Below are 20,915 nucleotides of genomic sequence, written 5' to 3'. Positions count from 1 at the left end.
CAAAGTATACAATATACTTACATCCATGAATATTAATATTATTCCGGAGTAAAGGTGCACTGACTACATGGGTCTCAGCTCTAAAGGCATTCTCGAGGCAATCGGGCTCTGAGGTGGGACTTCATGGCGTTGCACTAAATTCACTGATTGGATGAATTTCATCTACGTTACACTGAAAAACTGGGTCAGACCTCGGGATCTCCGGCTTTTCTTAGCCTATCCGAGGCCTCCGCGAGAGTCGTCCGAGATTGGATTGAAAATGATGTTGATGGTAAAAAGAAATAATGATCAAGTTCCTGGATTGATCGAAATAATGTCCACGCGATTGAATTCCTGGTGTAGATCATACATAACTCACGTGGTAGATCGCGCGTATAAGCATTATGTATGTAAATAAGTACTTTGTGCTCCGTACCTGGCTTTTAACTTACTGTCTCGGCTCCACCCCGATGAAATGATCCTATCCACAGTTCATCGGACTAGACGCACTAGGGAACATCTCCGAATAGTAGAAATTCGAGATTCGTGTTCAATCGAGGAATGTGAAGTCCATGTAAATAAAAGAGAATGATCGACACCTGTACCTCCATTCTCTCACAACCTTATCCCTTCCATCTCCTCCACCATGAAGTGGACATTGGCTTCCCTCGTGGCTCTTGCCGCACCGGCCATTGCATCGGATTGTCACTGTTTGCCAGGTGATAGCTGTTGGCCTGCTCCATCGGCTTGGGCCTCCCTCAACAGCACGGTTGGTGGTCGTCTGGTTGCGACCGTGCCAATTGGTAGTCCCTGTCATGAACCCAACTACGATGCTGCCGCCTGTGCGGAGCTCCAGGCCAACTGGACCAAGCCTGAACCCCAGTAAGTGGTGCTAGTCTGGGAAAATTGACATCGCTAATCGCCGCCAGTTTTGACTCGTCTTCGTCGGTGATGCAGACGTACTTTGCCAACCAGACATGTGACCCCTTCACCCCCAAGTCCAAGCCCTGCCGCCTCGGTAACTACGTGAACTACGCTGTGAACGTCTCTTCAAGCGACCAGGTCGTTGCTGCTGTCAATTTTGCCCGTGATAACAACATCCGCTTCGTTATCCGTAACACCGGCCATGAGTAAGTCACCTCGATGGTCTTTCCGCAGATCAATGCTGATATGATGTAGTTACCTTGGCCGTTCAACCGGTGCCGGTGCCCTCTCTGTATGGACTCACCACTTGACTGATATCGAGTACAAGGACTGGTCCGGTCCGACCTACCAAGGCCCTGCATTCAAGGTCGCTGCTGGTGTCGTTGGTTACCAGATCCTCGAAGCCGCATCTGCCAAGGGCCTTGTCGTCGTCACTGGCGAATGCCCCACAGTCGGTCTCGCCGGTGGGTATACCCAAGGTGGTGGTCACTCCGCCCTCAGCACCAAGTTCGGTCTTGGAGCTGATAATACCCTGGAGTTCGAGGTTGTCACCGCTGCTGGCAAGTTGGTCAAGGCCTCGCGCTCCGAGAATGCTGATCTCTTTTGGGCACTAAGCGGTGGTGGCGCCGGAAACTACGGCGTTGTCATGTCCATAGTTGTCAAGGCATACAAAGACGCGCCCATTGCCGGTGCCGCTCTTCAGTTCACCGCGGCTAACATAACCACGGATACCTTCTACGAGGCTGTTTCGCAGTTTCACTCCCTGTTGCCAGCCATGGTCGACCAGGGTGTCACTGTCATCTACCAGATGACCTCAAGCGTCTTCATCATCAACCCCATCACAGCCTACAACCAGACCACCGATGACGTCAAAGACATCCTCGGGCCATTCATCTCGAAGCTCACTGAGCTTAACATCAAGTACCAAGCGGCCTTCAGCCAACACGACTCGTACTATGAACACTACAACAAGTACATGGGTCCTCTTCCTTGGGGTAACCTAGCCGTGGGCACCTACCAGTACGGCGGACGTCTGATTCCGCGCAAGACCCTAGAGCAAGACTACAACGGGATGGGCTCAGCACTGCGCAACCTGACCCAGGCGGGTGTGATCGCCGTCGGAGTCGGTATGAACGTCTCAGCCCCTGTCAACGTCTCGAATGCAGTATTCCCAGCCCTGCGCAATGCAGCAGTCACAATGCAAATCGGCACACCGTGGAACGAGACTGCGCCTTGGTCCAAGATGCTCGCGGACCAACACAAGATGACGACTGAATATGTGCCTCAACTGGAGGCCGTCACGCCAAACAGCGGCTGCTACCAGAATGAGGCTAATTTCCGCCAGCCGAACTGGAAGCAGACCTTCTTCGGAAGCAACTATCACCCTCTGCTTGCTGTCAAGCGCAAGTGGGATCCTTCGTCATTTTTCTATGCCCTCAAGGCTGTTGGAAGTGATGTCTGGTCTGTGTCTGAGTCGGGGCGGATGTGCCGTGCTTAAGCTTCCCCGAGCTTGAGCCTGGGGCGGATTTCATTTCATAGATAGCGATACACCCTTTTTAGGTTAGATATTAATGATATATACTGTCTCTATATTGACTAGATCATGAATATGTCTTAGTAGATACTCACTTTTCTCGGTGCAATATTCAAATCCAACTCTCTGAAATCTCTCAACACTTTCTTGACTGCCGACATCCATCCAGCTCCACTTATCCACTTCCAAGGTTATCCACTTACGCTTAGCTTATCTTTCTTTGGTCCGAACAAGATCCAAAAGGTAACGTTGCACTTGCACATCCAAAGATATTGGTAGCGCAAATATCACTGATCTCTGCCTTTTTATGTCTGAACCTATAATGGGTCTAGTATGTGGCACTTATTTATGCAAGATAATAGTCTGCTGAAATATGCTCAATGCTGAATCTATGTGCAGAATTCTATATAACCAAATCAAATGATATCGCCCAGCAACAAAGTGTACATCAAAAACGTTTTATATACAAACAACAAGCTTAGACCACCGTATTGCTAGCGCAAGAGAAGCTGTTGTTAGAGGCGTCGTCATGAATAGCCTTGCCGGAAACGTAAAGGCCAAGACCACACATGCAACCACCAATCAGAATAATGCACACGTTCAAAATCGTGAGTGCAATCTTCCGGGGTGAAGAGAACCACTGGCCCTTGTTGATGTGCAACCAGTACACACCACCAAGACCGTAACTGAACCAACTAGCGAACAGCGAGCTAATCAGACTCAGCAAATCACTGAAGACGGGAATGGCATCGGCAATGATCCAGGCAATAACCCAGCAAGTAAGAGCAATGGCAACCCAGGTGCCAACAGCAGTCCAGTCACGCTTGTGCATGCGGTCAGTGCCACGGAACATGCGGACGTAGATGTACTTAAGACCGATGTGGCCGTTGACGACACCAGCACCGATAATCTGTGAGAATGTCAGCAGCCGAATATGGCATAGAATGAGAAGGGACAACGTACAGTTGGGATGGCAACTCCGTAAGCAACCTTCTTCAGAACCGGACCCGCGGATCCAAGAGCGGGAGATGTAACCTCCTGGCCGACATAGTAGTAGATCACCACTGCAGCAACGGTGTAGAAGACAATTTCGAAAGTCTGCAGCATGATCAGAGCCTTGGGGAAATCCCTAGGGTCCTCCATCTCAGCGAGCAGACCGAAGAAAGCCACGTGGGCGCAATAGGCAAAGACGATGTTGGTGACAGCGCTGAAGGCCTGGACCAGATCGGTGTCAATAGTCGCCTTGAGGTTCTGACCACCCTGGTTCTGCACACCGACTGCGACCATAGTGATGATGACAGCAGTTACGATACTGGCGAAGGCTATAGATGAAAATTAGCAAAGATTCTTCCGAGTCCCCGCGGAATTCGGCTGTACATACACATGCACGAGATATAGGTCATGTTCTTCATAGTACGGGGCAGAGAGCAGACGAAACAGATAAGGAATCCGACAGCGGTGAAAACCATCGTGCAAGTTCCGTGTTCGGTAACGGTGTTCATCATGACACTGAAAGTCAAGATGTGAGAACCCATAATGAAAATCGAGAAGAGCAGCTGGCCGAGGCCGAACAGCTCGCGTCCAAAAGCACCGAACAAGACCTCGCCAGCGTCGGCCAAGTTCTGGATGTGGGGGTATCGGGCGCGGAATTGGTGGATCGTGTATCCAGTATAGGTAGCGAGAATGCCCAGTCCGATAATGAGGATGAGAGCTGGGGCAAGGCCTAGCTGGGCGAGGGTCTTGGGCAGGGACAAGACACCCAGAGAGACGGATTCGGCGATCATGACTAGATATATTGGTCAGAATTGGTTCATAACACCTGATCAACTGATCAACAGTTTTGATCATGCGCGTCTGCTATCACTTACACATTCCCGTTTGCCTATCACAGAATTAGCCCACATTCTTGAAAGTCGTTGCTTCATTGCGTGAACTTACCACCACTTCATAGTTTTATATTTAACCTCGGCACCCTCCTCATTTCCAAAGGCATCCTGATACTGTGGATTCTGGTCCTCCAACATCTTCTTCTCATTATATCCCGACTCCGAGTCAGTCGGCTCCTGGTAGGGTGTCACTCCATCGCGAACCATGATGTCGACGCGTATAGACCGACAGGGAAGGAGTAAAAGCGGGAATAGAGAAAGGGAAGAATGGAAGAGAAGAACCAAGCTCCTTGTATGTGTGGAAAAAGGGAAAAAATTTCTCCAACCAAGAGGTGGAGCTTTCCTCAACGTCAACCGAGACAACCCCGGCTTAACTTGTATGGAGAGTTGGAGTGCAGAATTCTGGGGCTCGGATCTTCTGGAAGGTATGTATCAGTGCTTATCAGTGGCGATTGAATTTCTATTGCCTATTCACATTATGTTTTGAATAATATTGCGGCTCAGACAAAAAAAATGAAAAGCTTTGATGCTAAGTTGCGATCATCCACAGAAATTAAGCGTAGGGATATCCACTTCCGGACAGCAGAGTGGAGTCATCGCGGCCCGCTTTATTGCTAGCTGGCCAATAATAGTCTCGGCCCGGAATTCTATTACACAACAAGAATTACCGGACCCGGACGGCTGGCCGACGATAGCCGCTTATTCCGATACTGGGCCAATCCCGAGTCTCAATAGCTGCAAGCTGTTACCAAATGCCAAGATGTGCACTCGTTTATGGGTTGCTCTATGCAAATAATCTCAGTTATTGTGAAAATGAATGAATAGTATACGTACGTTGTAGATTGTACTCCGTACCTGAGAGACGGCAAATCAAATTAAGGATTCCAGGAACACACAAAGAGTAACTTGTGGGGCTTGGAGTGAAGTTCTTTTGCCACCACAAAAAAAATCAATTTTAGTCAAGCCTTGCCAATCCCGCATAGGCAGACATTTATGGTTCGGCTATTTTGGCAAGCCGCATATCCGAAGGTTAATGCAGATGATTTAGGGCAGATACTATTATAAATATTTATACAACACCTTCCTAATCGGGACAATTCATTGTATATCACAAACTAGAAACATTGGAGTCCCCGTACCTATTATGTACTATATTGTACTCCGTACCTCCCTCCACATTCTGGCCCCTGCATCTCCAAACTTCCCCCGGACGACCCCGGGTTGCAAGAAATCCCAACATAACTCAAAGTTCAAATGCCCGAATAATCCTTCTCCGCACTCAGTCAATCCCCCAAAGCACTCCACCTCTCCCAGTTCTCGTGGAGTCCGTCATGTAATGGTAGTTAATGAAAGGGTTGATCTCACCACACTGCTCCACAAACTCCTCCTTAGTAATGCCACCCAATTTGATTTGATAACCCATGGTCCAAAGGCCGGAATCATCCGTGAATGCAATGACCAGTTGCCCATACGCGGGAAGCATAGCCGTGTCTCGTTTTGGCGGGGTGGTAAAGGTTGTCATAACGTCGAGGTCCTTTCTCTGACCCAGGAAGACAACGTCATAACCTTTGAAGGTGGATCAGGTCTGGGGCCGACAACGTAGAGACTCATATACTATTTTATGGGGAAAATCAATGAAGTCACTGGGATTGACCTAGTAGTAAACAACCACAGATAGGACTCGATGGCCTGTATTGTTAATCTCGCCTAACTAGGTGCATCTAGTACAACAGAAGATAGGCTTACCCACAGCAACAAACACCGAGACATTGTATCTTGTATAGCTAAATCGGCACAAGGTCATTCGCGACGGTCATGGTGTAGTCATCGATAGATAAAATTTAAAGTGCGTATCAGAAGGTTCATTCATCAAGGGAAGTATATAAGAAATTCCGGCCGTGAGACCAGGAAATATTGAACCTAGTGCCTAGAATTGGTTTATTGATGGGAATAATATTTGCTAGGAATGGGTGCAGATGCTGTACAGTACGATGCGCTGAAATATTCAATTGACATTTTCGTATATAGGTTTGTTATCTATGACTTACCTACACCAATGCTGATCGGAGGAGACGCTCCATCTCTCGGAGCGACTCGGGTTTCGAGGTGACACTAGACATCAGGTAAAGCACGTTGCCGAGGACGCGCGAGTGAACATTGAACTGATCACCGCCAACAGCCAGCTTCTGCTGCAGTCCCTTTGCGGCATTGGAGTTGTAGCCTGCAATGTTGTTAGCTTTATCAATGCTTGATTTCAGGTCCCAAGAACATACCTCCACCAGCTGCATCACGCAGCGAAATGCTAAGCACAGTTCCAATGGCAAACACGCTCTCCACCGAGTTGGTGGAAGACAGGTCCTGAAGCAAACCATGTGACCAGACACTCCACACATCCGGAGTTGAAGCATCAACAGTAGCAGGTGAACTGCTACGCCAGTCAGCGCGGAATGCATCCCACGATCCATCAGTATCAAGCTTAGCCATGGTCTTCAGGGAGTCAACAGCGACCGTGCATCCAACGGCATGGGCGGTATAACTGTGGCCATGGAGGAGGGCGTCGCTTTTCTCCGGACTCGAGAAAGCATCGAAAATTTCCTCGCTAGCAACAGTCGTGCAAAGCGGTATCAGCCCGCCCGTAAGGAGTTTGGCGTTAACGGCGACGTCGGGGTGCACACCTAAGAAAGATGCGGATGTCCGGCGACCGAGACGGTACAGTCCAGTGAAGACTTCGTCGAAGATGACTGGCAGGCCGGACCACGACGGAGATTGTTTGGGAGCTGGAGCGTTGGTGGAGAACAGCTCTGGGTGGTCGCGGACCACATCGGTCAGACATCTCTGGAAGAGGGGATCACTAGAAGAAGATAGTTAGTTCATTTGTAAATGAATGATTGCACTACTGGATTCTTACCAGAAAAGCATTCCACCCGCACCAAGGATGACAGGTTCCAGGATCAATGCACCGAACTTCACCCCTTGGCGCTGGACCAGATCCTCAATAGTGCGACGGATGTATTCCTTGTAACGCTGGGCAGTGGCAGACTCAAGACGCTGGCTGAGATCAAAGACCGAGCCCAACGAAGCGAAATCAACATCCTCGCCGAGTTCTGCCTGCAGCTCACCGGGGATCTCAACTTTCCAAGATCCGCCAACCATCTTGACAAGAGGGAAGTCAAACCAGTGGCCACGACCACGATACCACTCAACCTTCTTATTGAATGTTGAAGGCTCCGAACAGTCCATAACACCAATGGTGTCACCGTGGTAGCTACCCTTGAGTCCAAGAATACCAATCTGCTCCTGGCTGGCATCCCAGCCGTACCGGTCGCATGAAGCGCGAAGACCCATCTTCACAGCAACTTCCATCCCCGTGCTTCCATTGTCTGTGTAGAAGACCTTAGTAAGCCTCGGGTTTTCGATGGTCTTCAGTAAATCATCCGCAAGCGCCAGTGCTGGCTCATGGACAGCTCCTGCGAACATGACATGTCCGTACCGACCGGCGGCATAAGCAGCAGATAGTGATAGCTCGGGATTCCCGTGGCCCAAGCCTTGAGTCCACCAGGAAGCAGATCCGTCGAATGTCGGGCGCAGTTCGCTTTGGGTATCTTTGGATGTGTTGGAGCCGAATGTTTGGAAGTAGTCATCATGCGCTGAGTCGATGACGGTAATGTCCTTGGCCTTCATGCCTTGGTGCTGGGTGAAGGGGTACCATATCAGCTCTTGCGCACGGTCGGCCATCTCTTCCAGGCGCTGGATGCGCTCGGTGTTGTTGACGGACATCTCTTCAAGCAGTCGGAGGATCTCCGACTCATTTGCGGATTTTTGGTAATAGTTGAGCATGGCCTCCTCGTCCCTTAACTGGGATTCGGCGTCCAGCTGCGATGGTCGGGCTGGAGGTGCTGGTAGAGACACCAAGGGAATACTCTTTTTCTGGAAGTAATCACGGAGGTATTCGTGATTTTGGTAGTACTCATCTCGGAACAAGAGAACCGATGAGACATCATAGCCACGGAGGAGCAATGACTCGTAGGCAGAGATCGAAGAAGATATTCCTCCTAGACGAGAGTCTGCCACCAGCACGATTGGCAGCCGGAGGGGTCGATACAAGTCTGCTTGTGAGTTGCCATTAGGGCCGGGGGAGTGCACGCCCCCGGCGGTCTCAACAAGGGCGAAGTCAATGTCCGACCGCGCCCATCCGGACAGCGTGTTATGTATAGACGCGAGGAGATCATCATCTCGTGGAACCTACGCGATGAGCTTGGTGTCTTCTAATTAGGAAAATGGGCACTTACAAATTTACCCTTTACTGCCAAATGCGGGCTCACTGGGTCATCGAATTGGTAAAGACATTTGGTGAGCGTCCCGGCGCCGTAACGTTGCAAGTGTCTGCGACCGTCAGCGATTGAACGGAATTAAATTCAATTGAATTGCTTCAAAGTTCGCCTACCGATCATCGGCATCATCCAATGCCCCTGTAGACACGGGCTTGAGGAATGCGGCCTGCTGTTTCTGGCGTTGAACGGCATTACACAACACTGTGGAGATAATTGTCTTCCCCACGTCCGTGTTAGCCCCGTAGACTTGGTGGGCTCGTAAACTGCGCCAGAGCGCTGCGCCGACCGGAGGCATGATGATATGAAGTGAAGTGAGTCACGAAGTCCAAAAGAGAGACCTCGGCAGAGACAACCTGCATTGAGTTTCCGACTCCACGCCAAATCTCCACATTTTCTGCATTTCACCGGGCTCTCCTGTTGGGTTTCTCAACGACTTGAACTTCTTGGCTTTGGGGAATAGGATCTGTTCTGTTGCCAATCTCAACAATCAACAATATTCGAAACTAAAAATAAAGTGGATAGCTCGTGGATATCCTGTGGACCGCGCTCAGGAACAGGAACATCAGGGAATTTGACGTCAATGAGATCATGAAAGCCGATACAATGACTGATACTCAACCGAGGACATCGGAGACATCGAGGACAACATCGCCCAAAACCCTCGTTGACTCACTATCCGCCGCATTATCGCGCCGGGAAGCCAAATCTTCCCGTCGGAGGCTGACCGTTTTACCCCGGACAGCTGTGGATTTCTCCTCCAACGACTTCCTGTCACTGTCAACATCTTCCGCATACCGAGAACGCTTTCTGGCACTTTTGAACAACACACCGCCATCATTCCCCCTTGCCAGCGGAGGTTCCCGGCTATTAGACGGGAATTCGGCCTACGCGGAAGAGCTCGAGAACTTTGTCGCGACATTCCATCAAGCCCCGACAGCACTTCTATTCAATTCCGGATACGACGCCAATGTTGGCGTACTATCCAGCATCCCCCAGCCAGGCGATGTGATTTTGTACGATGAGCTCATCCACGCCAGTGCCCACGAGGGCATGCGTCTGTCGCGGGCCGGTCCTCGGAAGATGTTCGCCCACAGTTCGCCGATTGGCTTGAGGGAGGTTCTACAATCGCAGATAGGTGAAGACCCAGCAATTGCGGAAGGCACTCGCAATGTCTTCGTGCTCATTGAGTCCATCTACAGCATGGACGGCGATGTCGCTCCCATCAAGGAGTTTATCGCGGTTGTTGATGAGCTGCTACCTCACGGCAATGGATATTTCTACGTCGATGAAGCGCATGCGACTGGTGTATTTGGACCGCGGGGTGCTGGGGTGGTTCAGGAACTTGGTGTTCAGGATCGCATGTTCATCCGAGTACACACATTCGGCAAGGCACTAGCGAGTCACGGAGGTATGTTGTCTTATCTAGGTTGATCATCCCTTGAAATACCCGACTGACACGTATCCAGCCATGGTTCTCTGTGGACCGGAGACAAGGGATTACCTGATCAACTATGCCCGGAGTTTGATCTATACCACCGCTCTAGGATTCCCATTCCTGGCATCGATTCGCGCAGCATACGAGCTCCTATCATCTGGTGAAACTGAATCAGTAAGTTGATCTGTCTTCAGAATCTTAATACCCAGCAGCTAACTGGATCATAGTTACAACGCCGACTTCAGGAGGTGATCCGCCATCTCCGACTACGGCTTGATGGCCTCCACACATATCAATCAGTCATGTTTGAAGTTGACCATTTCCCCACCTCTCCCATTATCTCCCTTCGCACATCGCAGCCACGACAGCTGGCGAGCCTATGCCAGGAGAACGGATTCATTGTTCGAGCGATTATGCCGCCGACGATTCCCGAGGGAAAGGAGCGAGTGCGAGTTTGTTTGCATGCAGGAAACACCGAAGCAGAAATCGATGGTTTGACACGGATAATTCAGTCGTGGCTCGATCAAAGTCACAAAAATGCGTCAAAATTATGAAAGTATGGGGTACTTTGATTTGCATCTCCGTAAAGCTTGGTTGAAGATAGACGGATTTCCATTGGACCTACTAGATTTAGATTCCCATGTTGCACAGTCGTCAATCCAGCCTGATTATTGTAACATGATACTAAGTTATCTAGTTACGTGAAGGCATCTTGTTAACTACAGCTTTCCTTTGTTTAAAATACATATGTACCCATGAACCTATGTATTTCTTCATAAGCTGAGACTTGCTTCGATCCCTTGGCTGATAGAGGCGGTCCACCCCATAGAATATCAATGGCAAATAGGTCTACATCTTTATGAGCATCTACATTGTAGCGTGGACCTATTTATATTAATTTGAGGTCCTCGGTTGTATTTGAAATTACTTGTTCATTTAGACATCTAGATATCTAGACCATAGATTGCTCCACCTTCATTTCACTAGCCTGAGTATCCGAGCGGTCCATAGTAGTATAGCGACTGAAATCTCTCAGATCCCGACGGTCACCACCAGGCTGATCACCCCGAGCTGCAGCCTTGCGGTCCTGGCGACGGAAATAAACACGCTTGCACCACTTCCAGCTCTCAATACCAAGGAAGAAAAGCACCGTCTCAACAAAGACAATACCCCACTCCCATGAGATACTGCTGTGCTTGAAGACACTGTGGTTGATAACAGGGATGTAGATGATAGGGAAGGCAAGAACGAAACCAGTCATGATACCAAAGAAGAGGAATTTGTTGCGCCAGATATCATGCATCCACTGGGTATAGCGTTTCTTCGAGTTGGGCTGCATCTGGAAGAAGCTGCGGCGCAGGTGCATCATCTCCCATGCTAGGAAGAGGGCGAACCAGGTCATGCAGGTAAAGGTAGTAGCGCGGGCACGGAAAACTGTGTCGCAGTCGTAGGGTTTGCTGGGATCGTTGTAATGCGTGTTGCAGCCCTGGGCGAGATCGCCGTTGCCCCATTGGAACATGACGAGAGAGAATGCTGACAGACAGAGAGCGGCCATCCAGAATCCGTATACAAAGGTGTCGATGATGATTTCCCAGGTGAAGATGCCTTGTTTCTGTGGTTTGTTAGTAAATTGAATTGTTGGGGAAGGGTTTTAGAGGGACTTACGCTTTGCGGTGGCCGGTCCATCACTTCTGGAGCGGCGATCTCCATTCCCAGGCCCATATCAGGGAGACCAGAGGTAATCATGATAATCCAGATAATCTCGACAGGGGCGATAGGGAAGACAGACTGGTCGTTTTCATCCTTGAAGGCCAATCCAATAAGCAGGGTCAAAGCCAAAGCAACATTTTCTGCAAGAAGATGCAGAACGAATTTCTGGATGTTATCGAAAATGCGACGACCTTCCTCAATGCCGTTGATGATGGAAGCAAAGTTATCATCAGATAGCACCAACTCGGAAGCATCCTTAGCCACGTCAGAGCCATTTTGACCCATAGCAATACCGACATCAGCCCGCTTAAGCGAGGGAGAGTCGTTAACTCCGTCGCCGGTCATAGCCACAAAGCGCCCACGACGGTGTAGGGCATCAATCATGCGAACCTTTGTATTAGGCGCGCAGCGAGCAATAACCAACGGAAGGGTGGGAAGTTCATCAATCTCGTCTTCGGTTAATTTGTCAAACTGAGAAGCCGTCATAACCATAGCATCAGCAACGTCCTTGGCGATCATATCCATGTTTGGAGGAATGATCCCAACTTGGGCTGCGATCGCACGCGCAGTACCGGGGTGATCACCGGTAACCATGTGCACGGAGATTCCAGCCTTGTAGCAAAGGGCAATAGCCCCAGCTGTCTCCGGACGAGGAGGATCATAGAGACCGATCAAACCGTAGAAAGACAAGTCCTTCTCGACCTCCTCACGGGGAAGAGGGTCGCCGCCTTCTTTTGCGGGGGCAGTGTTCTCACGACCGGCCATAGCGAGCACACGAAGACCCTCTTTAGCCAAAGCCTCCATGTTCTGCAATATTTCTTCGCGCATTTCATCGTCGATTGGAACAGGGTCGGAATCAGGCTTCCATTTGATGGTAGTGCACGCCTCGAGAACACGTTCGACAGCGCCCTTGGTGAAAATCATTTCGCGACTCTTCTCTGAGTTGTCGTCGCCCTTTGAGAAAATAACAGACATTTTCTTCACGCTTGAGTCAAATGGGTACTCCGCCTTCTGCTGCCAGATCGGCTTCTCGCCCTTGGTCCAGCGATCCAGACCCCAGTTAAATCGAGAGGCGAAAACCTGAATTGCAATGTCTGTGGGTTCGCCGCGAGCCTGCCATCCCTCAGTGGCACTTTGGTGGAGATGGGCCAGGTTGGCCATGGCAGTGACGTTAAGGAAGTCTTTGAGTGTATCATTGTCTTTTAACAAGTCATCTGGCGACGCTACATCACCCAAATTCTCCGCGCCCAGTTTGATCGGGGGCTCGGCCATCAAGCTCAGGTCACCGTCTTGGGGGTTGAGAGGTTCATTCGAGGCACCGACTGAGTAAGTTCCCAGGGATGGAAGCCAAGCCCTCTTTGCAACCATGCGGCCTTGGGTCAGAGTACCAGTCTTATCTGAGCAGATATTGGTGACAGCACCGAGTGCCTCCAAGGAATCCAGCTTCCGGACGATGACATGGCGCTGGACCATCTGTTTCGTTCCGACGGCCATAGTGATTGTCAACACAACCACCAAACAGGCCGGAATCATAGCCAGACCAGTCGCAACCGCATAAATGATAACCTCGCTATCACCGCGCCAGTTATTCGCCGCAGCAACGACAATCGCAAAAACAACAGCGATAGCAAAGAGCAGAAGCGCCAGCTTGGACAGTTTCCGCTGCAAAGGTGTACCAACATTAGTACCCAAGAACCGGCCAATGGCATCAGTGGTTGTCAATGTCCAGGCCTGGATATACCATCTCTTCTTTGTTTCGCCTTCAGGTCCACGCTTAACAGGGCGACGCTTTGAGTCGGTTCCACGGAGGGCTTGTGCGATAGCTCCAATCTCGGTTCTCATTCCAGTTCCCACAACGACACCGCGAGCGCGTCCTCGGGTCACGGTTGACGAGCTGTAGGCGATGTTCAGTCTGTCACCTGGGCCGGTGTCGACTTCAAAGATGGCCTCTGCTTCTTTCTGGACCGGGAGGGACTCGCCGGTTAGCAGTGCTTCGTCGGTTTCGAAGTTAAATGCTTCAACAAGTCTGCGAAGGGGTTAGATGGGAGTTCTTATGCATTCTGTGCGGGGGTTGCGGTACACACCTGACATCGGCAGGAACAGTGTCTCCTACTTTCAATTCGACCATGTCACCGGGGACGATCTCATTTGCTGGAACAGTTGCGGTCTTGCCGTCGCGAGAGACTACACCTGTGGGCGAGCTGAGCGATCGCAGCGAGTCCATAGTCTTCTCTGCGGCGTAGTCTTGGTAAACACCGACGACGATGTTCAGAGCGATTACGGCGGCGATGAAGCCTCCTTCGATCCAGGACTGGATGCCGAAACTGACGGCCATGGCGATGATGAGGACCTACAAATTCTTAGCAATCACTCTTTAGTGGCTCTTTCCGGCTTCTGACTTACCAGCATCATAGCATTGGCGATTTGTCGAATGACAATCTTTGCCAAGGAGACGCCTTCGTCTCCTTCAAGTATATTCTCGCCATATTTCTCAAGGCGCTGCTTGACCTCTGCAGAAGTCAGGCCATCATCAGAATTGGTTTGGAGTTCGCCGATAACGTCTTCAAAGGAGAGACTATGGGCGGGCTGTGAGAGAGGTTGTTGTGTAATGTCAGCAGGGCTGTCAGAGCCAGAGCCTTTTTGGGCTTCCTGCGACATTTCGCGATTTCGCGAATGGTAAGAGAGTGTCTCTAGTTGAGATATTCGAGTGAATTGAGTAAATTGAGTGAAAGATGTACTTCTATGAGGCTCTTAAGGGGGCAACTTATAGAAGATATCTGTAAGAGAATGAGAGTCCATACACCGGAATTACTTTGAGTAATAGGCACACTTCTATGAAACAACCTTCTTTTCTTTTCTTCCGGGGGGGATGTCTCAGAGTATAAATAAGATCAGAATGCCAGTGGATGGCGAAAGATAACCGGCTGTTAAGACCGGAGATAATCTGGTGGAAATCGTGTACGACATCCGGGGAACCAGCATAATGATGTTTTGCTGGCCAATCAGCTTCATCTACCAGATTTCGGTATCAAGCGGACTCTTCTTGGCGCATCATACTGACTTTCCCAATTCAGACAATGACGCAAACCACTCTGGGCGACGCCTCGGTCGGTCCCACGCGAGTATTCTACGACGCTGATTGGTGCGGAGAATTCTTGGCATTCCTTGGCTGGACCGGTTGTCGCTTTCTGTTTCTCTGGTTTATTTCCCACCTCTGGGCGTCTTGGCTCTTGGCTCTTGGAAGTTCTTGGCATTTCGGGGCTCGAGAGTTCCTCCGCTTCAAATCCGCCCACTTCTCCGGAGACATTTTTCTACTCTTATGTGGCAAAAATCCGATTTTAACTTGCTTTGTTGCCTCAGATAATGGGCCATCGATTGTTATTGGGGACACGGTGCCTGAATACATAATTGACCCGAGTGATCCGATCCAGGTTGCACTGTCTCACGTTACGCTTATTTCTCCTTTCTCATTGGGTCTACTACTAGGCGATACTCCAATTCCTTATTTTTATTTTCTTCTCGTATCCTCTTCGCTTGGACCCAGAATTCATATGACCCTCCACTCATGGCGGACAATTCTATGCCCCGAGAGGAGATAATCGGGGTTGTGATTGGGGCCGTTGCGCTGTTTTCCCTGATCAGCATGATTCCGGTGTGAGTACGGAGGCACGAGAGTCTTGGCATTCCCCCGCGCTTCATGCATACGATTGTTCTCGAACTTCTGACGTGCCGATCACTGATTTGTATGATTTTCCATTTAGGATGATCATGTGGCATCACCGGCGACGCACGGCCATGCGTGCAATGGCCGAAACCCGAGTTCTCCCACCGGTCTATCAGGTACAGTTGCAGAACGTGTTGGGCCAACCTGTGTCCGTGGATCGATGGTTGGAAGAACAAAACGTGCCTGCCAATGCCCAGCAATACGGCCAAGATACTTGGTAAGTTGTGATATTTCATTATTCCACCGGTCTCCGATCCCGGGCCCTCCTCCTTGAACCTCTTGGCCCTGCGGCTCGATGATATAGTGTGGGGACACTAGGGCTGGGCGCTCGGTCCCTCCGCCCTATTAGGATCGACGAGTTTTCATGGAGGCGAATTCACGTTTCTGGGCAAGGCATTCTTGCCCGCGAATACCCCCAATGCCAATTCGCCCCGTTCCTGGATAAACACACGTGGTCTTGGCTAGAGATAAGCAGACCGGCCAAATGACCCCGGACAAATTGCCTGAATCTTCTAGAAACAAGCTAACTCGCCCAGCCCCATCTGTCTCTCAGCACTGTCGTCATCCCCATACCTCGCCTGTCCCGACCCAGCCGTTCTGGCCCACGGCCAGCACAACCACAACCCGACTACACGGCCAGACCCCCGCTGCACCTGCGGGGCACAGCATTCCCCACCCGATAGCGAGGTCCTCGTACTGAATCGCTGCAAGCATGCCTTCCACCTAGATTGTCTGAAATCCTGGTTTGAATACCGTCGTTACAAGTGCCCGATCTGCCAAGCTTCGTATTCGCCAGGGCAAGAGACACGAGGATAATTTCCGGAAATACTTGACTTGCTGCATGCATGATCCTATGGGTGTGCTTGCCAAGTGCAATTTGCATTGATATTGTCAGCGGTTATACCCTCCAAGATTGGCCCCGTGCGATCACGACGGCTTCTTGCTTTTCCTTACTTTGTTTTCACCTTACTTTTTCTTGCCTTTTTTTGCTTTGAGATATCCATCAACGTGACATGAATCATGTTCATTCAGCTCTTTGATCTACATTTATACATCTATTGTCCATCTGTCTAAATAGACCTCAGAGGAAGACCTTGTTTTATGTATCCACATGCAAGCATAATAGAGGGAACTATGATCACCATGGTTATGATAGAAAGGGGATCTATGTAACCGGCCGAATGGCACCTTCATGGCGTAGTTTGACCCCTTCAAAGGATGACCTGGTCAACACTTTACTCCCAGCCCTCTTTTCATACTACCTCCAGATTTCCTTACATCAGGAACGTATACAGTAAATTATCATGATCGTATACTCTCATCATCCGCAACAATCAACTTTGAACTCTGAGTAATCGGGCACCGGAATAGGAAATTTATCTCGGAACTCCGCATTCCCCCGTCTGTTATGGAGGCAACTTTTAAGCTGCTCCCTCTTTCTTTTTATTTCCCCCAAATATATACAAATTCTGTGCATACTTGCATCCTCTCCTGATTTAGGTCCCAACATATCACACATACCTCTATCAAAAATCAAGCATCGGATCTTCATCCGTCACAATGGACTTAACTCCCGAAGAAACCAACCTCATCAAAATCGCAAGAACGACTATCAATGCAATCCCCAAATCAGATATCCACAGCGTAGCCAGCGCAGCCCTCTCAACCAATGGCCAAGTTTTCACCGGCGTGAACGTGTTTCACTTCACGGGCGGACCATGTGCCGAGCTCGTGGTCCTCGGTGTAGCCGCGGGTGCCGGGACTCCTCGTCTATCGCATATTGTTGCTGTTGGGGAAGACGGCCAGGATGGAGCTATCCTCAATCCGTGTGGTCGCTGTCGACAGGTGCTGCGTGATTTGCATCCTGGGATTCGAGCTATTGTGCAGAAGGGTGGGGAGGTCAAATCTGTCTCTATTGATGAGTTGTTGCCTTATTCTTATGAGCCTAGGGACTAAGATGTGTACATAATATATATTTGCACAAGTATCACACCATTGAAACATTAACAATCGGGCCAATTTAAAAATACATTTCAACGAACTAGACCCCGATCGACTCCATAGTTCACTAATAACTAAAGTCAGTCCAACCAGCATAGTCTCTCTCCAAGACCATATCCTTCTTAAAATACATTTGACCAAACTAGACCCTGGTATGACTCCATGGTCCACTGATAACTTGAATCAAATCCAAGTAGCATAGTCGCTTCCCAAAACAGTCTCCTTCGTGACCGCCGCCGAGATAGGACTCAAGAACTGGCGAGCAGAAGTATCCGACCCGGCCCCAGTATTCTTATACTCATAGTAGAGTGGCGTAGCTCCCTCCGCCATTGGAGTCCATCCCTTGGCATTGACCACACTACCCAGGTTAGAGTTCTGGTAGATGACACGAGCAAGGCCACGCCACGGACGGCCAAGGTATACAGTGCCAGCGAGCACAGCGCTAGACGCACCCTTGACATTGCAGTGTTCGAATGCATACCAGGTATTGTCGGTGGCTGTCTGGCGCGAACTAGCAGTAATTGCGCCAGGGCCGTTGGAGACGATGTCGCAGTTGTTGAACCAGGCGGAGGCGGCACCGAAGATGTAGTCCACGGCACCTGGGAATTGTTAGCATTTTGAGATAGATGGATGTGATAGATGGATGTGATAGAAAATAACTTACCAACAATCTTGCTGTTGACATAGTACTGTGTTCCCGACTTGGCGTACAGGGTATCCTGGTATCCAGTGAACTGGCATGCATAGAAGACGAGCTTATTGGCATTGGCGACGAGTCTGGTATAGTCAGTCAAAATTCAAATACCGAAGCAAGAGATAAATACTCACGCAACAGCCTGCGCACCTTTCCCGAATCCATTCACCACATTGATGTTGTGCATCTTGAACCTATCAGCGACAACATTTACAGTAGCACTCTTGTCCAGCGAGCCAGCCACGGGCGAAGAGATCGTGTGGGTAATGGTAACAGTGTTCTCCTTGTACGTCTCCGCATCGACGGTCTGACCATACAAAGTCAGAGGACCGGCATAGTTGATGGTAAGCTGTTCCTTGTACGTGCCACTTGCAACATAGATACAAGCCGCCGCTGAGGAAGAGCCGAGGGCAGTCAGTGCAGCGCCGATAGTCGAGTATTTCCCGCCAGAACCGACTGTCAGGCAGCCTGCGGGGGCACTTGTCCTGGCTGCGCGAGTGGCTAGTTCAGCGGGTGCACCCAGGACAGCCGTGCCCAGGGATAGGGCTGCGAGGAGGAACTTGTGTGGATGCATTTTAGTGGGAATTGCTGTTTTACCGGAGAGAAGGGAAAGATTGCCGGTTTATGTACTCCATCCGGAGTACGCTTTTATAGATATTAGATCTGATCAAACTAGTATACGAACGTTGTTTCAAGGTGAGACTCCACGTGCTCCCACCGGAGTTTTGTATAGTTCATGAGACATGAGACATATTTTCTCCGAGATATTTCCATAAGCGGTGATGTTCCTTCGGCTTCCTCGGCTTTCATTATTAAGGGGGGAACATATTTAGGCAATTATATCCACAGTATATTAATTGTCTCATTCCTCTCAATGGGACACGGAGTACGGGTACTTGTACGAACTTCCACGTTGCGCACCCCGTGGCTCCAAGGAAGTGGACATGCAGGGTACATGCAGATCGTAGATCGGGGGAAATCAACGTGGAGAAATAACCGGAGGACAATTCATTGGGTAATCAAAGAGAATTTCTGGGCCCTACAACAGTATCTCTGTTTGAGAATGATGAAATGATATTCACTGAAGAAATTATTCCTCGAATGGCGGGCCTGGGGCTAAAATAGAGGCGTTTCAGGTTGTCTTATTTACCCGTCGAAACATTGGAAGCCTCCACATGCAAAACACTTGAAAAGAGAAAAATGATAAGAGAAAAGGAGATGAAAAAGGATATAAAACCTTTGAATTCACTAGATACGTACTCCGTAGTTATTCCAAGACCATAGCTGTGCTACATTCAATCACTTGCGCCATGTCGATTACAAAAGCCCTCGCAGTCTTTGCGCTCCTCGGCTCATCTCTCGCCCTACCAGACAAATTTAGACATAACCATGTTCGTGCTTCACAGTGCACACCAGCAACAGGTGGATCTGCTTCAATCGACGATGTTCCCGCTATCGCATCGGCAATCGCCTCATGCGGCAAGGGAGGCACTATTGTTATCCCCGCCGACAAAACCTACTACCTGAACAGCCCACTGGACTTTGCGGGATGTGTTGGCTGTGACTTCCAGCTAGAAGGCACCTTGAAATTCAGCTCGTCGACAAATGTCTGGAAGGGACAAACAGCAATGATCAATATCAAGAATATTGATGGACTTAGACTCCGGTCTGTGACAGGCACAGGAGTCATAGACGGAAATGGGCAAAATGCGTATGCATTCCTTTCCTTTTATCCTTTTTTAACTCTCAGTTCAGTTCACTGATATAACGTATAGATGGGACCTTTTCGCCAAAGACAGCAGCTACCGCCGCCCAACCCTCCTCTACATCACCGGCGGCTCTAATATCGAGGTCTCAAACCTCCGCCAAAAGAACCCACCCAACGTCTTCAATTCCATCAAGGGCGACACCAAGACCGCGAAATTCCTCAACCTAAAAATGGACGCCAACTCTAAAAGCGACAATGAGCCGAAGAACACAGACGGCTTCGATATTGGCGCCAGCACGGACGTGACCATCAGCAACGTTCACGTTCAGAACGACGATGACTGCGTGGCATTCAAGCCCGGTGCGGACGGCGTCACAGTCAGGGACATTACATGCACCGGAAGCCATGGACTATCGGTGGGATCGCTGGGCAAGAGTGCCAAGGACTTCGTGAAGAATGTGTACGTGTCCGGCGCGACGATGATTAAGTCGACCAAGGCAGTGGGTATCAAGACGTATCCCACTGGTAACGGCCACGCCATGTCGACAGTGAGCAATGTTACCTTCACCGATATTGTGGTTGATGGGTGTGACTATGCAATTCAGATCCAGAGTTGCTATGGAGAGGATAAGGATTACTGTGTGAAGAATCCTGGAGATGCGGATTTGACGGACATTGTTTTTGACAAGATTAGTGGGAAGACTAGCGGAAAGTATAAAGCTGTTACGGGCAGTCTTTCTTGTGGAGCTCGTGGGACTTGTGATGTCAAGGTTAGCGCTTATACTGTTGCGGCGCCATCTGGGGGTGGTGAGGTGCAGTGTGCTAATACCCCGTCGAATTTGGGAGTGAACTGCACCCCAGGTGCCTCGGGCTGATAATGGAGGAGACCTATGTATAGTTATGTTGTGGATGGAATAATGCTGAAGAAACACTGAAAAAGAAAGCTCTATACAATTTTGCGGTATATAAAAGATATGTTCGTCATACAC

The 20,915-nt window shown here is 49.8% G+C and overlaps 9 protein-coding genes across 9 annotated transcripts; 5 read left to right on the top strand and 4 right to left on the bottom strand.

Moving 5' to 3' along the window:
• Positions 1-625: 625 nt before the first annotated feature.
• Positions 626-2,401, top strand: N7471_001537 (putative isoamyl alcohol oxidase; the record flags this gene model as incomplete). The annotated part of the gene is made up of 3 exons (XM_057274258.1): positions 626-861; positions 909-1,109; positions 1,159-2,401. 3 exons carry the CDS (start codon positions 626-628, stop codon positions 2,399-2,401), a joined length of 1,680 nt encoding a protein of 559 aa, XP_057142437.1.
• A 514-nt stretch (positions 2,402-2,915) lies between these two features.
• Positions 2,916-4,653, bottom strand: N7471_001536 (Amino acid transporter transmembrane; the record flags this gene model as incomplete). The annotated part of the gene is made up of 5 exons (XM_057274257.1): positions 4,376-4,653; positions 4,306-4,319; positions 3,819-4,223; positions 3,401-3,759; positions 2,916-3,347 (listed from the first exon to the last, which is right to left on the bottom strand). Exons 1-5 carry the CDS (start codon positions 4,528-4,530, stop codon positions 2,916-2,918), a joined length of 1,365 nt encoding a protein of 454 aa, XP_057142436.1. The 5' UTR covers positions 4,531-4,653.
• A 1,718-nt stretch (positions 4,654-6,371) lies between these two features.
• Positions 6,372-8,949, bottom strand: bioDA (adenosylmethionine-8-amino-7-oxononanoate aminotransferase; the record flags this gene model as incomplete). Its single annotated transcript, XM_057274256.1, has 5 exons — positions 6,372-6,544; positions 6,597-7,174; positions 7,232-8,565; positions 8,613-8,706; positions 8,768-8,949. The coding sequence occupies 5 exons, from the start codon at positions 8,947-8,949 to the stop codon at positions 6,372-6,374; spliced, it is 2,361 nt and encodes a 786-aa protein (XP_057142435.1).
• A 293-nt stretch (positions 8,950-9,242) lies between these two features.
• N7471_001534 (aminotransferase class I/II-fold pyridoxal phosphate-dependent enzyme) lies at positions 9,243-10,753 on the top strand (the record flags this gene model as incomplete). The annotated part of the gene is made up of 3 exons (XM_057274255.1): positions 9,243-10,062; positions 10,121-10,263; positions 10,317-10,753. 3 exons carry the CDS (start codon positions 9,243-9,245, stop codon positions 10,641-10,643), a joined length of 1,290 nt encoding a protein of 429 aa, XP_057142434.1. The 3' UTR covers positions 10,644-10,753.
• Positions 10,754-11,041: 288 nt separating this feature from the next.
• Positions 11,042-14,457, bottom strand: N7471_001533 (uncharacterized protein; the record flags this gene model as incomplete). Its single annotated transcript, XM_057274254.1, has 4 exons — positions 11,042-11,701; positions 11,755-13,825; positions 13,884-14,149; positions 14,203-14,457. The coding sequence occupies 4 exons, from the start codon at positions 14,455-14,457 to the stop codon at positions 11,042-11,044; spliced, it is 3,252 nt and encodes a 1,083-aa protein (XP_057142433.1).
• A 907-nt stretch (positions 14,458-15,364) lies between these two features.
• On the top strand, positions 15,365-16,339 carry N7471_001532 (RING finger protein; the record flags this gene model as incomplete). Its single annotated transcript, XM_057274253.1, has 3 exons — positions 15,365-15,453; positions 15,561-15,740; positions 16,060-16,339. 3 exons carry the CDS (start codon positions 15,365-15,367, stop codon positions 16,337-16,339), a joined length of 549 nt encoding a protein of 182 aa, XP_057142432.1.
• A 744-nt stretch (positions 16,340-17,083) lies between these two features.
• N7471_001531 (cytidine deaminase family protein) lies at positions 17,084-17,479 on the top strand (the record flags this gene model as incomplete). Its single annotated transcript, XM_057274252.1, has 1 exon — positions 17,084-17,479. One exon carries the CDS (start codon positions 17,084-17,086, stop codon positions 17,477-17,479), a length of 396 nt encoding a protein of 131 aa, XP_057142431.1.
• Positions 17,480-17,707: 228 nt separating this feature from the next.
• pmeA (putative pectin methylesterase) lies at positions 17,708-18,792 on the bottom strand (the record flags this gene model as incomplete). The annotated part of the gene is made up of 3 exons (XM_057274251.1): positions 17,708-18,123; positions 18,189-18,301; positions 18,353-18,792. 3 exons carry the CDS (start codon positions 18,790-18,792, stop codon positions 17,708-17,710), a joined length of 969 nt encoding a protein of 322 aa, XP_057142430.1.
• A 736-nt stretch (positions 18,793-19,528) lies between these two features.
• Positions 19,529-20,801, top strand: N7471_001529 (putative extracellular exo-polygalacturonase; the record flags this gene model as incomplete). The annotated part of the gene is made up of 2 exons (XM_057274250.1): positions 19,529-19,929; positions 19,994-20,801. 2 exons carry the CDS (start codon positions 19,529-19,531, stop codon positions 20,799-20,801), a joined length of 1,209 nt encoding a protein of 402 aa, XP_057142429.1.
• Between the last annotated feature and the right edge of the window lie 114 nt (positions 20,802-20,915).

Source organism: Penicillium samsonianum (assembly GCF_028829775.1).
Source record: "Penicillium samsonianum strain IBT 33392 chromosome Unknown utg000001l_segment0_segment0, whole genome shotgun sequence".
NCBI classification, from domain to species: Eukaryota; Fungi; Ascomycota; class Eurotiomycetes; order Eurotiales; family Aspergillaceae; genus Penicillium; species Penicillium samsonianum.
The sequence above is the reverse complement of the archived record's forward strand: the minus strand, read 5'-3'. Positions and strand labels throughout refer to the sequence as shown.